This window comes from Mustela nivalis (genome assembly GCF_964662115.1).
Source record: "Mustela nivalis genome assembly, chromosome: 13".
NCBI classification, from domain to species: domain Eukaryota; kingdom Metazoa; phylum Chordata; class Mammalia; order Carnivora; family Mustelidae; genus Mustela; species Mustela nivalis.
Window position 1 is genome coordinate 90,216,821 of NC_139032.1, and position 14,911 is coordinate 90,231,731.

At 65.2% G+C, this 14,911-nt stretch overlaps 1 protein-coding gene across 5 annotated transcripts; it reads left to right on the forward strand.

The window, feature by feature from the left end:
* The first annotated feature begins 904 nt into the window (after window positions 1–904).
* Window positions 905–14,686, forward strand: AGPAT2 (1-acylglycerol-3-phosphate O-acyltransferase 2). 5 transcript variants are annotated; one of them, XM_082696147.1, is made up of 7 exons: window positions 905–1,035; window positions 10,384–10,517; window positions 10,968–11,143; window positions 11,379–11,474; window positions 12,206–12,251; window positions 13,117–13,189; window positions 13,954–14,686. In XM_082696147.1, the coding sequence occupies exons 1-7, from the start codon at window positions 920–922 to the stop codon at window positions 14,252–14,254; spliced, it is 942 nt and encodes a 313-aa protein (XP_082552273.1). In that variant the 5' UTR covers window positions 905–919; the 3' UTR covers window positions 14,255–14,686. The 5 variants fall into 5 exon arrangements, with proteins under 5 accessions (XP_082552273.1, XP_082552275.1, XP_082552274.1 ...); XM_082696146.1 differs by lacking the exon at window positions 905–1,035 and adding an exon at window positions 1,403–1,826; XM_082696149.1 differs by lacking the exon at window positions 12,206–12,251.
* Window positions 14,687–14,911: the final 225 nt, after the last annotated feature.

The following is a 14,911-nucleotide window of genomic DNA, read 5'->3' on the forward strand; positions in this document are numbered from 1 at the left end:
GGCAACATGAGCCTGTCGCAAGAATGGAAAGAGACCAGGGCTGTACTGATGGTGTGACACAAAGATGAGTCCCCACAGATACACGGAGACGGAGCCAGGAGGCTCTCATTGGTCCCACAGAGAAACACCATGCATGGAACTCAGGTGAAGCAATCCTCCCGTGGGGACACGTTGGGAACATCGTGAACGGCCTCCACACCCACTCGGGGAGCCCCATCTGCCCAAGACAAAGAGGTCCCCTTGAGCCCAGGAGGGAAGCGTTTGTGGGTGCACAGATCCGCTCTGAGACAGCAGCTCCTTTCCCACGGCCCTGTCCCTGTGCTTTAACAAAACCACCATTTTGCACTGAAAAAAGAAAGAAAAAACAGAAAAGAAAACAGATTGGGGCACCTGGGTGGCTCAGTTGTTTAAGCGACTGCCTTCGACTCGGGTCATGATCTTGGGGTCCAGGGATGGAGCCCCACATCGGGCTCCCGGCTCAGCAGAGAGCCTGCTTTTCCTCTCCTGCTGCTGCTCTGCCTGCTTGTGTCTCTCGCTCTGTCAAATAAATGAATTAAACTTAGAAAGAAAGAGGAAGGAAGAAAAGAAGAGAGAAAAGTAAAGAAACCAGGTAGTTTCGGAGCTGTCAGGAGAGCATGTCAGTAACAGGCTGCTTCAGCACCTGAAAACCTCAGAGACGCACAGATACTTCCTGACGCCCTTAGGAGGGCTGGACCTCCACGGGCATTCTGGAAATCGCAGCCGACCCAGGACCTCAGCCAGTCAGAATAGGCCAGGTGCCACCTTAGTCTGCTCTCTGGGACCCGGAGGCTGCCCCTGCAGCTATGACCCCGATCCCCAGCCATGGCCCTCCTTCCACCCCCCGCCAGCCGACCATGGAGCTCAGGTGTGAGCACAATGGCTGGATCTGCTCCTGGCCATGGTGACACACTGTCTTGGCACCCAAAGCGGGCACCCCCAGCCACGCCCAGAAACCCGTCCCATTCCTGCTGCCTCCACCCGGACTGTGTGTGCCCATCAGGCCCGCAGAGTGAGGTACCCCAGGGCCAGCCCCCTCTCCCTGAAGTTGCCCCAGGGGACCGGAAGGAGCAGACGGCAGTCCCTCGGGCGCGGTTCAGGGGCTCCTTTGCGTGGCGACCTTGGGTAACTTTGGAGCTATGCTCTGGGTTAAGGGGCCGCAGGGGTGCGCGGAACACAAGGGTAGGTAGGGGGCGGGGAGGCCCCGAACGCGGGGGAGCGGCGCCAGAGCCCGGGGTGACTCGCCACGCGGCCAGGCTGGGACCGGGATCGCGCCTCCAGGAGCTAGGTGACCGGGCGGCAGGGGCAGGGGGAGTGTCGCGGGGCGGGGCGGTGCAGGGCGGTGCGGGGCGGTGCCCCGGATCGCGCGCCGGCAGGGCAGTCGCGGGGCGGGGCGGGCCGCGCCTCACCTAGCCGCTTCCTGGGCGCGCTCGCTCCCTCTCCGCCCCGGGCCGCCCCGCCCCTCCGCCGTCGCAATAAGGGGCACGGGCGCGCGGGAGGAGGCCAGCGGTCGCCTGCCCGCAGGTCGTCTTCTCGCCGGACGGAACTCAGAGCTGCAGCCGAGGCCCGCGCCGTCGGGGCTCCCGGGACGCCGCCGCCGGGGCGCGGTCCGAGCGTGGCGGGGCCATGGAGCTCTGGCCGTGGCTGACCGCGGCGCTGCTGCTGCTGCTGCTGCTCGTGCAGCTGAGCCGCTCGGCCAGGTTCTACGCCAAGATCACCCTGTACTGCGCGCTCTGCGTCTCGGCCTCCACGGTGGCCGCGGTCGTCTGCCTGCTGCGCCACCACGGCCGGACAGTGGAGAACATGAGGCAAGGGGACCTGGGCTCGGGGGTGGGGGGACAGCGCCGGGGCGCGGCGGGGCGGAGCGCGGGGGACACGGGGATCGCGCCAGCCGGGGGGACAGCGTCTGGGCGGGGCGGGGCCGGGCGCGGGGGACACGGGGACTGTGCCGGCCGGGGGGACAGCGTCTGGGCGGGGCGGGGCGCGGGGGACGCGGGGACTGCGCCGGCGGGGGGGGACCCGCGCCCGGGCGGGGCGGGGCGCAGAGGGAGGCCGCAGCCCGCTTCCGCTTTCCTAACTTTCTACTCTCCCGTCCCTCCTTCCTGCCCCGCCTGGGGATCTCGGGGCTCCCGGGCGGCGCGGCGGACGGCGGGCGGCGGGCGGCGGGCACGGGTCCTCCAGAGCCCACGTCACAATGTCTCCGCGCCCCGGCCCCGCGCGGACCCCGAGGGATTTCAGATGGTCTCGGTCTCCAGCGTCGCCGCGTCCTTCCGACCCTCCAAGGGCCCCGCGGGCCGCTCAGGGCGTTCTGGGCGGCGGGCGGCGGGTGGCGGAGCTGCCCTGGGCGGGGAAGGACGCTGGGCCAGCGGGGAGGCGCTGTCCCGCTCCACCCGCCGGGAAAGAGCAGGTGGGACCGCGGGGCTTGCAGGGGGCTGGGGGGTGGGGCGCTTTGCTGGAGCACCCGCCGGGCCTGGAGGAGGCGCAGGGGCGGGGGGCATCCCGGGTCCCGGATCCTGTCCTCTCTGTCCGCCCGCCCCCACCCCCGTCTGACCTGGGCAATGAATGCACCTGAGATGGTCCCCGCATGGGACTCTCTTTGCTTCCCGGCCTGTCCACCTAAGGAGGTGGGAGGCTGCGGGAGGGGTGGGTGGGTCTGACCCCTGAGGTCCAGCCTCAAGAGTGGAAGGAAGGGAGCGGTGGCTGGTGGTTTTCTGTGGACCCCTCTGAACTGGGTAGTGCGGTGGTGTGAGCCAGTGGGCCCGGGCGCGGGGTAAGGAGGTCAGGCCCAGCTGAAGAGTGGTGGGCCTCCCTGGGTCAGAGGCTAAGGAGTGGGGGCTTCTTCCTGCCCGGTCTCCCTGTGTCTGATCCAGGGAGGGCTGTTGCTAACGTTGCTCTCTGTGGCTTTTGCAATGGCTTCTTGGCTGTGGCCTGCCGTGAGGATTCTGGGGTCCCTGCCCCCTGCCCCCATGTGGTTACAGGGCAGTGGGTGAGGGTTGCTGACTTGTCCATCCAGGTGGGCCCATGCTGCCGGGACTGGCCCACACTGCATGGGCCCTCCAGGCCCTGTCCTTAGGGATTTGTGGCTTCCTGCCGTACCCAGAGCAGAGCATGCTCCGTGGGTCTCTGGTGGCCCCGCCTACCACCAGCAGAGCCCAGATCACCATCCCAGGGAGCAAGGACCCCAGAGACAGCCCTCTTGTGGCCTTTCTGGCCATTTTCCCATGTGAAGACCTGTTCCAGGGGCTTCCTCAAAGCTGGGCCCGCACCACTCGAGGACAGGGAAGCTGGAGGCCATGCACCTCTCTGAAGACGGGCCTGAGGTTAGGGTCCTGGAGTCCTGGAGCCCCTGTGGGCAGCAGGAGCCTCCCCTCAGCCTTGCTGGGGGCTGGCCTCCGAGCCAGAGGAGGGCGTTGGGTTCAGGGAGCCACAGGCCGGTGAGCTACTTGGAGGCAGTCCTGTCCCCCCCCCCCCCCCGGAGCCAGGCCAGGGGATGGCATATGTGGTTCTGAGGTGGCAGGGGCGGGTGCAGGAGGCTGGCAGAGAGCTGGCCCCAGAGCAGGTCTGCAGCAGAAGGGAGGGAACCGGGAGTTGACAGTCCTCGTCCCTCTCCGCCACAGGTGTCATCAGGAAGCGTCTGTACAAGCAGCTTCCTCGCCTGTTAAAGGGACTGACTCACACTTCAAAGCTGCTTGCCGGGGTCAAGTCAGAAGTGACCAGTCTGCTTTCTCATTTGGAGGCTGGTCACACTCGGTCTTCCTTGGCCTGCTGGGGCTTGAGATTCTGGCCAACTAGGCTGAAGCCCTGGGGACCCTGGAGGCTGGGCCAGTACCGGGTGGGGGCTTCCTGCTGTGCTCCGCTCTCCAGGGCACCCCCGGACTCGGGCTCTGTGAAGCAGCCACCTCAGGACGCTAGTGGGGTAAGAGGAGGTGCTCTGCTCACCCCAGGGAGAGGCCACAGTCTCCTGTCCCGGACGCCCCAGCCGCCGAGGGTGGGTCATGGTGATGGTGCTGAAGACCCCCTAGCCAGAGCTGAAGTGGGGGTACGGGTGGGGCCTGCTGGGAACAAAGTTCCCCCGGAGGGTGCGGCCTGGGGAGACAGACTAGGGGGCTGCTGCATGGCTCTGGCATCCAGGACAGACCCAGGAGCATGGAGGTGAGGGGCAGGGACGCACCCTCTCCTCACCCATTCGTCTTTCCTGGACTCCTCGGCGCCCTGGGCATCTGGCTTCCCTTCTCTCCGGCCCTGCTCTGACTTCTGGAAACTGCCCACCTCGCTGGGCGCTGCAGCGTCCACTCCCATCTCCGGCGGCGTGTCGAGGTGCCCCACCGTGGGACGAGCAGGGCTCCGTGCCTCGCTCCTCTGACGAACAGTCTGAGGCGCTCCCTGAAGCCAAGGCCTTGGGAGGCCCAAGGGCGGGTGGGAGGAGGCCGTTGCCTGGGCTCCCAGAGCTAAGACGGGGCAGAGCTGGGGTGCAGACCCCCCGCAAGGGCCGCCAGAGTGCACGTTTTCTGTGCTCCCTCTGTGCCCACCAGCGCTAGGGGCAGCGGCAGTGCTGAGAACCGGAGACCCAAGCTGTGGGTGCCTGGAGCTGGGGTGGGGGTGGGGGGAGCAGCCCTGCCCTGCTCGCTCCCTGCTTTCCTGCCTTACCCAGAGCAGCAGCGGCCCCTCCCCATGGGGCTCCAGGCCACAACCCAAGGAGGCCTTTGCCTATTAGACCTCAATTCCGAGTGTGCAGGGAACAGCAATGGGAACAGAAGAGCGGAGGAGCCTCTGACCCCCTGGGGCCCGAGACCCCAGGATCCCTCCCAGGCTGGTTGTACACGGTGGAGTCCTAGGCCCTGTTCGCTCGTCCCAGGAGGCAGATGCCCTGGGAGACCAGAGTGAAGCCCAGCTGTGTGATGGGAACACAGTTTGCAGGATCGGGAAACCCTAGTGACGGCGGCCTCACCAAGAGACCACTTTTTCCTTGCATCAAAGGAGACCAGAGCTGGGCGGCCCATGCCCTGCAGATGAGTTCCAGCCTCCAGGCTGTGGCTCTACCAGGATGGGGGGCCCAGTGTGCATACACGACCTTGGCAGGGCCTCTGAGGGCTGGAGCACATGCTTCCGAGTCCATCTGAATGGCCAGGTCCCGGGTGTGGCCGCGGCTCTTGGCTTCATGGGAGGTGGGGCCAGGAGACACTCCATCTCCTGCCTGTGGAACCTTGAGGAGGGGAGAACGGGGTTGCTTGGGCCAGAGACCTGGGGCTTACTGATGGCCATTAGGATTTGAACCCAGGACAGCCCAGCCTCTTAGCCAGCGCTCCCAGCCACTGTGTGGTCCCGGGGTGTGCACGGGTGGGGATGGAGTGCATTCGGGGGGCCCCGTGGTACATGGGGGCTGGCAGGGAATCCTGGTTTTGCAGGAAAGTCTGGCCTTGTTTTTCTTGGAGTAGGATGGCCAGGGGCGGACTCCCTCCCTGGGACGTGCGGCTGCAGGCCCAGCTCCCTGGAGCCCCGGAGACCCTGGGTCAGGACCGGGGGCTCGCCAGCAGCACCCGCTTCCAGCCCCCTGCTCTTCACCCCATTCCCCACAACCCCTCCTGCGACCGAGCTCCGGGCTTCTGGACTGGCCGGAAGCCCCGCCCCGCGCCCGCTCGGGTCCCTCCCACTCTCCCTCTCCTCTCCAGCTTCAAAGACACTTGCTGGAAAACATTCCTGCTCTTGCCAGATGGTCTCTCTGGGGCCTCCTGTCCCCGAGCAGATCCATGGCTCTCTGTGGCCTTCCTGACAGAGCTGCCCTCAGGTGGGCCCCACCCAGACCCCTCACTCTCTGGGGCAAACCCAGCAGGGTCTAGCTGAGGACTCTAGCCGCCCAGATCTCCTGGGAGCAACCGAGCCCCAGGCCAGGGGCTGAGGGCAAGGTCCACAGGTGGCCAGGGCCTGGCCTTGAACTCCTTCCAGTCAGGGCACATGCTGGTGGGGGGAGGGGCGGGGTGGGGGCTCTGTGGCCGCCCTCCCTGGATTCTTCCTATCTGCTTGTGACGTCACCAGTCACCGTTGTCGTTCCCGGGGTCCCAGCCTCTTGGGCACAATCTCCACGCCCTTCCCCTTTTCACCAGCAGGAGTGAAAGCTTCCAGGGGTGGGGTCAAGAGCAGTACCCAAGGTCATGGCTAGGGAGCGGGAGCCAGGATCTGATCTGTCTCACCCAGATATTGGGAAGGCCCCGGGGTGGGGGGGGCGTCCTCAGGCTGAACACAGAAGGTCCAAGGAGGCTGGCTGGACTCCTGTGGGCGCTGGAAAGATCTGTGGTGTTTGAAGCCTTTGGGCGTCTGGGGTTAAGTCGAGGGCTCCCTGAGAAAGATCGGGAAGGGCCAGGACATCTCATCTGCTGGAGGAACAGCCCTGTTCCGGGGCCTTGAGGTGGAAAGGTGGCATCAGTCACCCCACCGGTTGCTGGTGGGTGCTTCTAGAGTGCTGCACCAGGTACCCAAGGCATCCCAGACCACCTGGGCTTCGAGTAGCCTGGGCTGCACCCCTGCCCACCTCCCTGGCTTCTCTCCCCGGGGGTGTGGGGGCTAGGGAGGGAGGGCAGCCCCCAGAGGTGTATGCGCATGTCCCGGGGCCAGTGCCAGGGACACCTGCTTCAAGCTTTGGGATCCTGACTCCCGACGGGCAGCTCCTGAGCCCTGCGGCTTGTGGAGGGGCACTCGAGTTAGGTGGGCTTTCCGTGCAGTGGGGCTGGTGCTCAGGACGGGGTTGCTGCTGTGGGCCAGCTAAGGGCATGGCCACCTCCTCCAGTCCTTCGGATGCTGGGTGGCATCCACAGAGCCTCGGGGAAGGGAGACAGACAGGTTTGCTTTTGCAATCCTGGAATGCCATCTCGCAATCCTGGGTCTTCACCCCACCCCACCTCCAGGGTGCCCTTTGCCTGGCAGTTTTCACGTGTTTTCCAAAAACCAGGTAAGGAGGTGGTTCTGGCCCATCCTGGGTTCCCTGCTGCATGACCTTGGGCAAGTCACTTCCACTTAGGTTAAACTGCCTCTGAGTGTCCCACCCCGTGGGGTCGCTCCCTGAGCCAAACAGGAGGCTTCCTGTCATGCCCTCGCCCAAGGCAGGTGCTGTGCGTGCCTGGACAGTGGGCCTGGGTGGTGGTCCGTGCGCTCTGCTCTCCCGGGCAGGGACCCCTCCCTGGCTTTCTCTCCCTGGAGCTGCTGCAGAGCCTGGCTGGCCGCCTTCTGCATTGAGAAAACTGTGAAAACAATAGTCGTCACCACTTTCACAAAAAACCTTGATCCTGTGTGGCATTGGGAAGAGGACAGGTGGACAGGTGTCCACGTGTGACCAGCGCCTGTCCTGTGGCCCGTCCACTGCCCACCGCCACAGCAGCAGGTGTGCACGCTTGTCCCCCTGGAGGCCGCTGGCCGAGGTCTGTGCCCAGCATCTCCCAAGGTTCCAGAAACCCCCCACCCGTGGTCAGTCCCTACATTACGTTCACCAAGAAGTGCAAACAGGAAGAGGGAGGAGTCCCGGACACACGGTGGGGACAGTCGCACAGCCCCGAGGGGGGATTTCATGCTACTGAACCGGACGTTTAAAAATGGTTAAAATGCTGGGGGCACCTGGGCGGCTCCGTCGGTGAAGCGTGAGGTGTCTGCCTGTCGCCACCAGCGCCTGCAGCCCCTGCGTCGCGGTCTCCCCTTGTCTGCCCCGGCCAGATCCGACTGCCACCTCGCCTCTCCTTAGCGGGGGATGTTCACATGGTCTCGGGTTTTTGTTTTTGTTTTTTTTGAAAGATTTTATTTCTGAGTAATCCCTGCAACCCCACGTGGGGCTGGAGCTCAAAATCCTGAGATCAAGAGTGGCAGGCGGCGACCCTCCAGGTCTTCGAACCAGACCGCACTTGAGGACTGTAGGCCTGCCTCTTGCAACTAACTAACTGCCTTCGGGTCAGACCCTGGGAGAGGGACCAGATTTCTTTTCTTCTTTCTTCCTTTCCTTCCCTTCTCTTACCCCTTTCCTTTTTTTTTTTTTTTCCTTTGTTTCTTTCTTTCTTGATCTATTTGGGAGAGCTCCCCCAAGCCCGGGAGGGACCGAGGGAGACGCAGACTCCCCACCGAGCCTGAAGTTTGGGTTCAATCCCATGACCCTGAGATCATGACCCTGAGCCAAACCAAGAGTGGACATTTGACCAACCCCCCCCCCCACCCCGCCCGGGCGCTGCAAGACCAGATTCCGCGCGGCTTTGCCCAGGTGCTGCCGCTGTCTCCCCGAGCAGCCATGTGAGCAGCTGCGGGTTCCTCCTGACATCCCGGCCGACCCCTCGTGGCCGCCTCTTCGGTCCAGGCCAACCTGAAGAATGAAAACGGGGCTCCCGATTTGATGTGCGTCGCTTTGATTTCTAGCGAGAGGGAAGATATTCCATGTTTCTTGGACCTTCCCGTCTTTCCCCTGGGTGAAGTGCCCGCCGTGTCCTCTCCGTGTCCCCGCAGTCGTCCTAGTGGCTGAGAAGCGGTCTCTGTAGATGAGAAACGGCGCCCGCAGACATGAAGCAGCTGGTCAGCCGCTCAGCCTGTGTCCAGGGCCGGCTGGGACGCAGGTCCCCGAGCGGGAAGGGACAAGGGGGTACGTCTGGCCTGAGCTGGCCAAGACTGGCAGGTCCAGGGAGAAGGATGGCCGGTCTGATCGTGCAGACAGCTGGGGCTTTGTGGCCGCCCCTCCCTGAGCCTCCATGCCCCCATCTGCAGCGGTCCTCCCGCGGGAGTCTGTTTTGCGAAAGGGCAGTTGAGTGAGAGCCTGGCTTGCAGACCCAGAGGGCAGGTCCCCAGGCATCCACTCCCAGAAGGCCCGAGAGGAGAGGAGGAGACGGATCCACAGACGCGGGGGGCAGGGCCGGGGGAAGGGGCTCTGTGCGTCACGGGGGATTGAGTCCAGTCTGGGAAGGGCGCATTCTGCAGGGACGGTGGGAACATGTTGACGTCCCTGAGCTGTGCCCGAAACAGCAGTTCGGAGGGTGCGTTTTAGGGCTCTCCTCTCTCGAGGGCCGTCCCCGGGCCTTGGGCAGCTCGTTACTCACCCCGTGTGTAAAATGGGGAACCGCTTCCTCGCCGTGGGCGCTGTTGAGGGGCTCAGATGCCTGGGGGGGGCTGTGGGGGCTGCCCCAGCCTTCTGTGAGCAGTGCAAGGGTCCTGGGTCAGTGGTGGGTCAGCCCCCACGGGGGACAGGAAGGACCGGGGCCCTGCAGGGAGTCACAGGGCGCTGAGCCTCACCCTGTGGGCTGACCCCTACCAGAGGCCTTCCCAGGTGGGGCGCTTGTCCCAGCCGTGTCCTCCAAGGCCACGGCACCTGCGGACTCATCCCTGCACCCACAGCCATGCACGCCCACCCTGAAGGTCCCCGATGCCCTAGGGCAGCCCCTGCAGGTGCCGTGGTGGGGGTGAGGGTACCAGCCCAGCGTGGCTACTGCCCTACACTCCTCATGGCGGGATGGGGGGGCACGTCCCCTCGTATCCGAGTAGTCGTCAGCCCCTGGGAAGGCCTCCTCTTGATCTCTTGTGGGCGCCTTCTTCGCGGTGTGGCCCTGCCCTAAGGGGACGGTTCCGTCCCCTGCCAGGTTTTTTTCCCCAGAGCCTACAGGTGGGGGCCCGCCTCTGCAGGGAGCAGGGATCCCTCCCTCTCTCGGTTGGGTTTTTATTTTATTATTTAAGGTTTTATTTATTTATTTGACAGACAGATCACGAGTAGGCAGAGAGGCAGCCAGAGAGAAGGGGGAGGCAGAGAGCCCGATGTGGGGCTCCATCCCAGGACCCTGGGATCACGACCTGAGCCGAAGGCAGAGGCTTTAACCCACTGAGCCACCCAGGCACCCCTATTTTATTTTTTAAAGATTTTTAGTCATCTCTGCACCCAACATGGCCTGGAGCCTGTGACCCTTGCTCATCCAGGCAGGGCTTTTTGATGCTGATGTGGCTGAGAACCACACCCAGCCCAGCCCTGGGGGCTCTCAGCCTCCAGTCCCCTTCCAGCCGGCCCTGGCTAAACAAGCAGGGGTGTGGGGTGAGGGCGGGGCTCCACAGCAGGTTCCCCCAAAGCAAATATACAAGAGGACCGCCCCCGCTTTGCCAGGTGCCCAGTCCCCAGAGGCTTCGCTCCTGTTCCCCGCCAGGGAGCCAGGAGACCCGGCTGCACTCGCTGACCCCTGGAGGGACAGGACCCGAAAGCTCTTGGAGGGGAAGGCGAACTCAGGGTCCTGCCAGCAGCCCGAGAGAGGGCCCGCTGGGCTCCGTCTGCTGTCTGTTCCCGACAGCCCTTCCCGGCTCCTGGCTGGAGCCCAAGATGGGATGCAGGGCAGGGGACCCCTGCTCCCTGACGCTGTCTCCCCTCAGGATCATCAAATGGTTTGTCGTGAAGTTCAAGTATGTGTTCGGCCTTCGTTTCGAGATCAAGGGTCTCCAGAAGCTGGAGGTGGACCACCCCTGTGTCATCATTTCTAACCACCAGAGCATTCTGGACATGATGGGTAAGCCGCAGGGGGGCTGGTGGGAGAGCAGGCCCTTCTGGCTGCAGGCACAGCCGGGACACTGCTCTGGCCCCTGTGGGATGGAGTGGGGGGGGGCTTCAGAGAGGTGGAGCCTGGGCCAGATGACTGGTGGGCAAGGGGCGACAGCCCAGGCCAGGGGGACCCGTGCCTCCCTCCGGCTGCATGACAAGACTGTGTGCGCCTGAGGCTGGGGACGCGGCTCTGCTGCCCTCACTCTGGTAGCTGGGAGCTCTGCCTCACCCCTCCCTTTACGGGCGGGCAACAGGCCGAGAGCCCACATGACTTGGCCAGGTCGCCCGTAGGAAGGCATGACCTGGCCCAGGCCTGCTGGTGGTCGAGGCCCAGGGCTGGCTCTCTCCTCCCCGGGGAGGTGGCTGCCTGGCTCTGAGCCCGACCCCCACCTGCCTGGTGTCCCGTGGCCACCTGCAGGCCTGATGGAGGCCCTGCCCGAGCGCTGCGTGCAGATCGCCAAGCGGGAGCTGATCTTCTTGGGGCCCGTCGGTCTGATCATGTACCTCGGGGGCATCTTCTTCATCAACCGGCAGCACTCCAGGACCGCCAGGACCGTGATGGCCGACGTGGGCGAGCGCATGGTCAGGGACAACGTGAGTGTGGGGCTGGCCGTGCTTGGCCGTGCGAACACCCCGCCGGCGGCAGGTGCCGGTCGGTACGTCAGCCCGAGGGCACCGCGAGGTCGGGGGCTGAGCCCGCGCGCTGGCACACCGACACGCGGGCGCATTGGCAGTGGTGGCCTCAGCTGAGAGGCGGGGCTCCTTAGGAGGGGGCGGCCCAGGGCCGTGAGGGCTAGTCCAGGACAGCTGCCACCTCTCTCCCCCGCAGCTCAAAGTGTGGATCTACCCTGAGGGCACGAGGAACGACAACGGGGACCTGCTGCCCTTCAAGAAGGGCGCCTTCTACCTGGCGATCCAGACCCAGGTGCGCCGGGGGACTGCCCTCCTAGCGGGCCGGGGAAGTGGGTCCAGGTTGGCTTATAAAGCCCAAGGTGACTGCCTGGTCAGGCTGGGGCCATTGGGGCTCGGGACCACCTCCCACTGGGCAGGTCCCGGGCCCCCTCACCCCTCGAGCAGCTGGCTTCTAGCCTGCTGCGGGGGGGTCGCCCTTCACCCACTCTGAGCACCAAGGCTAGTGCCGATGGGGCCAGCACCCAGCCTCGGCACCCGCCTTGGTCGCTGGTGGGCAGGGCCCCAGGGGAGGCAGAGGGGGCAGGCCTACTTGCTGGGCTCTTGCGCAGGCCTAGCCCTTGCTGGGCCCTGCTGACTGTGGGCGGGGCCGATGAGGCTGGGGGTGGGGTCGGGGGCCAGCCAGAGCCAGGCGGGCCCAGGACGGGCGACCTGAAACCCCCGCACTGGGCCCCTCAGCTTTACTCCTCCTTGAGCTCCAGGGCGTGGTCTGCCCCAGGAGTGACCCCTGACGAGCTGGGGTGCCTCCAGCCCCAGGGCAGCATCTCCCGGTGGGGAAAGGGTGGTCTGGCCCAGTTCGTGTAGGGGACAGTGGTCGTCTGTGGTCAGGGTCAGGGGCTTCCGTGCTGCCTAGTCAGGGTCTGGGTGGTGGCTGGGCAGGGTCTGCTCCTGGCACCCCCCAATCCCTGCACAGTGACCTCCAGCATCCCCTGGTATCTGGCCCTGAGCAGCGAGCTCTCCGTGCAGAGGTTCCAGCTCAGGCCCCCGGAGGTGGTGGTGGGAGAAGCAGCCGGTGAATGGGGTGGAGGAGAAGCCCCGGCTTTGAGCTCTCAGCCCCGGGGCCGGCAGCCCCTCCGGCTGGCGGGTGGAGGGCACCCCTGCCACACCCTGGGGCTGATGTCCCTTCCCTTCACTGCTGGCACGGGAGAGAGGACCTCGGGGGCGGGGGAGAGGATGCCGAGGGGGCTCTGGTGAGGCTGGGCTGGTGCAGCCCTGGCTGGGAGATGGGACGTGTTCCCTGTCCTCTCCACTGCCCCCCGCCCGCCGTCTGCAGCCTGCCTGTGCTCCAAGCCTGCAACCTGCTGGTATCAGGGAGAGGCTCCCTGACCTCCAGGGTTAACCATGACCACCAGGGGCCGTTTCTGACCGTGCTGTCTTCCAGCAACACCAGCAGAACCTGTCCCCTCCCCGGAGACAGCTGTCCCCAGTCTCCCTAGGACGACCTCAGTGACCTCCAGCTAAACTGTGCTGGGCCCTGCCCCCCTGGGCATTCTTAGGGACCCAGTGGGGGCACAGGGACATGTGCCAGCCCAGGAAGGGGTCCTGGTGGGGAGGAGGCTTGAGTGACATGTGGGAGGGGTTTATGGAATGCTGGGGTCAGGGCCTGCTGGTATTCCTGGAAGCACCCTGGTCAGAAAGAGCCCCCAGGGTAATCATTAACATAGGGCCTGGAAGGTGTCCCAGGCCTCGGGGTCAGTGCCTGGAAGGGCCCTGTGGCACGTCACCTTGCCTGTTTTGCAGCCACAGGGACTCCTGGGACCTCCTTAGGCAGAAGGCAGGCAGGTGGCAAGACTCCCCCCACTAGCTCATCCTGGGGCTCAGGGGGGCTGGGGGTGGGCTCCTGCACATCCTCAGGCACCATGGCTTCCTGTCTGCAGGTGCCTATCATCCCTGTAATATACTCCAGCTTCTCCTCCTTCTACAACCCCAAGACGAAGCTCTTCACCTCAGGTATCAGCCCTCCACCTGCGTGCCCACCCCCCACCTGTGCACAACCTCGAGTTCTTGGGACAGCCGCCCAGGCCCTTGTGGGGTAGTTCCTGTTTCGGGGAGGCTGCTGTAGGTCAGTGATCCCTCGGTGAGGAGAGGAAGCAATCTGGAATCCGGAGGGGGTGGGTTCACACACACACACACACACACACACACACACACACACAGGCCCAGGCTGCAAAGCAGCTGCCCAGGTGTCCTAACTATTCCCGCCCCCATCCCGTGCCCACCTGCCATGGAGCTGGGGGGGGGGGCTCCGGAATGTGGGCATCTGGTGCCTGGGCAGGAAGGGTGGGGGGTTGACGGGAGGAGCTGGGCTGTGTCCCCCCCCCCGCCCCCCCACATGGGAGACTCGGGGCCACCTAGATCAGGGTGGAGGATGGAGGTGGTGGGTGTGGGGCGCCCGGGAGGGGGTGGGGGCAACTTCAGGAGGAGAGGAATGTTCTGGACCTCGGGCAGGGCTCGCGGGGGCACCCGGTTGTGAGCCCCTGCGGAGTGCGGGGTCGGGAGCTGCGGCTTTGCTTGTCTGGTGACTCACGCTTGAAAACCAGCTGCCTGAGCCTAGGGTGTCCGGGAAAGGAAAGACCCCAGCCCTGCCTTGGGCGGTCGCGAGGCCCCAGGGAGGCCCGTAGGTGGCCGGGGAGGAGGGAGGAGGGAAGAAGGGATGCGGGAGGACAGGCTGCAGCAGGGGCCCCAGGCCACTGATGGCCGCTCTGCTCCGACAGGAACCATCAAGGTGGAAGTGCTGGATGCCGTCCCCACCAGGGGCCTCACGGTGGCCGATGTCCCCAAGCTGATGGATACCTGCCACCAGGCCATGAGGACCACCTTCCTCCGTGTGTCCAAGACACCCCAGGAGAATGGGGCAACCGCAGGGCCTGGTTCCCAGCCAGCCCAGTAGCTGAGGCCTGGGCTGGGGCAGGACCTGGGGACAGGACAGGCCGGGCCAGGGGCAGGGCCTGGCGGGAGACAGGACAGAGGGACGTCTTCCCTGCCCTGGCTGCTCAAGATCACTGTGTCCCCTAGGGTCCCCCCGCTTTCATTCAGGGCTCTGGATGCAGGAGGCTGCCTCTTGTCGTTGGCCTCGGACCCAGGCCTTTGATGTCTCCCCCAAAGGAGAGCTGGCTGGAAGCTCCCCAGGAAGCCCACGCTGGTGCCTCTTGGACGTGGGAGCTGGCCGGGGACCAGCTGGGCAGACAGGCAGGGCTGAGCTGCACGGCCTCGGGAGACGCTGCACCCTCCTGCCTGAGCCTGTGGGGCACGGGGTCAGGCTGGGTGGCCCCCACAGCCCTCTGGGAGAAACGGGACTCTGCGGGGGGCGGTTGGACCCCCGCTCTCATGCAGCCTGGGCCTCAGGGAGAGCCACGGAGCAGAGATCCTGCTCCCAGGCCTTGGGAGCAAGCCACCCGGTGGGCACTGCACTCCGTCCAGGTTTTTTAATAAACGAACTCTTGGAAATCCCTGGTAAGTTGAGGTCACTCAGGGTGGCGGGCACGCTGGGGGTCTGGGGAAGGAGGAGACAGGTTTGCTCTTTGGCTGCCGGCCGTGGGGGAGGGGGGCGGGTGGAGCGAGATTGTCACCGAGAAGCCATTGTCATTTTCCCGGGAAGCACTGACTGTAGCCCCTTTCGGAGAGGGGGACCAAGACCCCATGCCCCAGGAAGGCCCGGTGTGGCTGGAGCCC

Coding starts and splice junctions, on each gene's coding strand:
- AGPAT2 (XM_082696146.1), top strand. CDS start 1,645: ATGGAGCTCTGGCCGTGGCTGACCGCGGCGCTGCTGCTGCTGCTGCTG. Junction 11,144..11,378: donor AGCGCATGGTCAGGGACAAC/GTGAGTGTGGGG, acceptor TCTCCCCCGCAG/CTCAAAGTGTGGATCTACCC. Junction 13,190..13,953: donor GACGAAGCTCTTCACCTCAG/GTATCAGCCCTC, acceptor CTGCTCCGACAG/GAACCATCAAGGTGGAAGTG.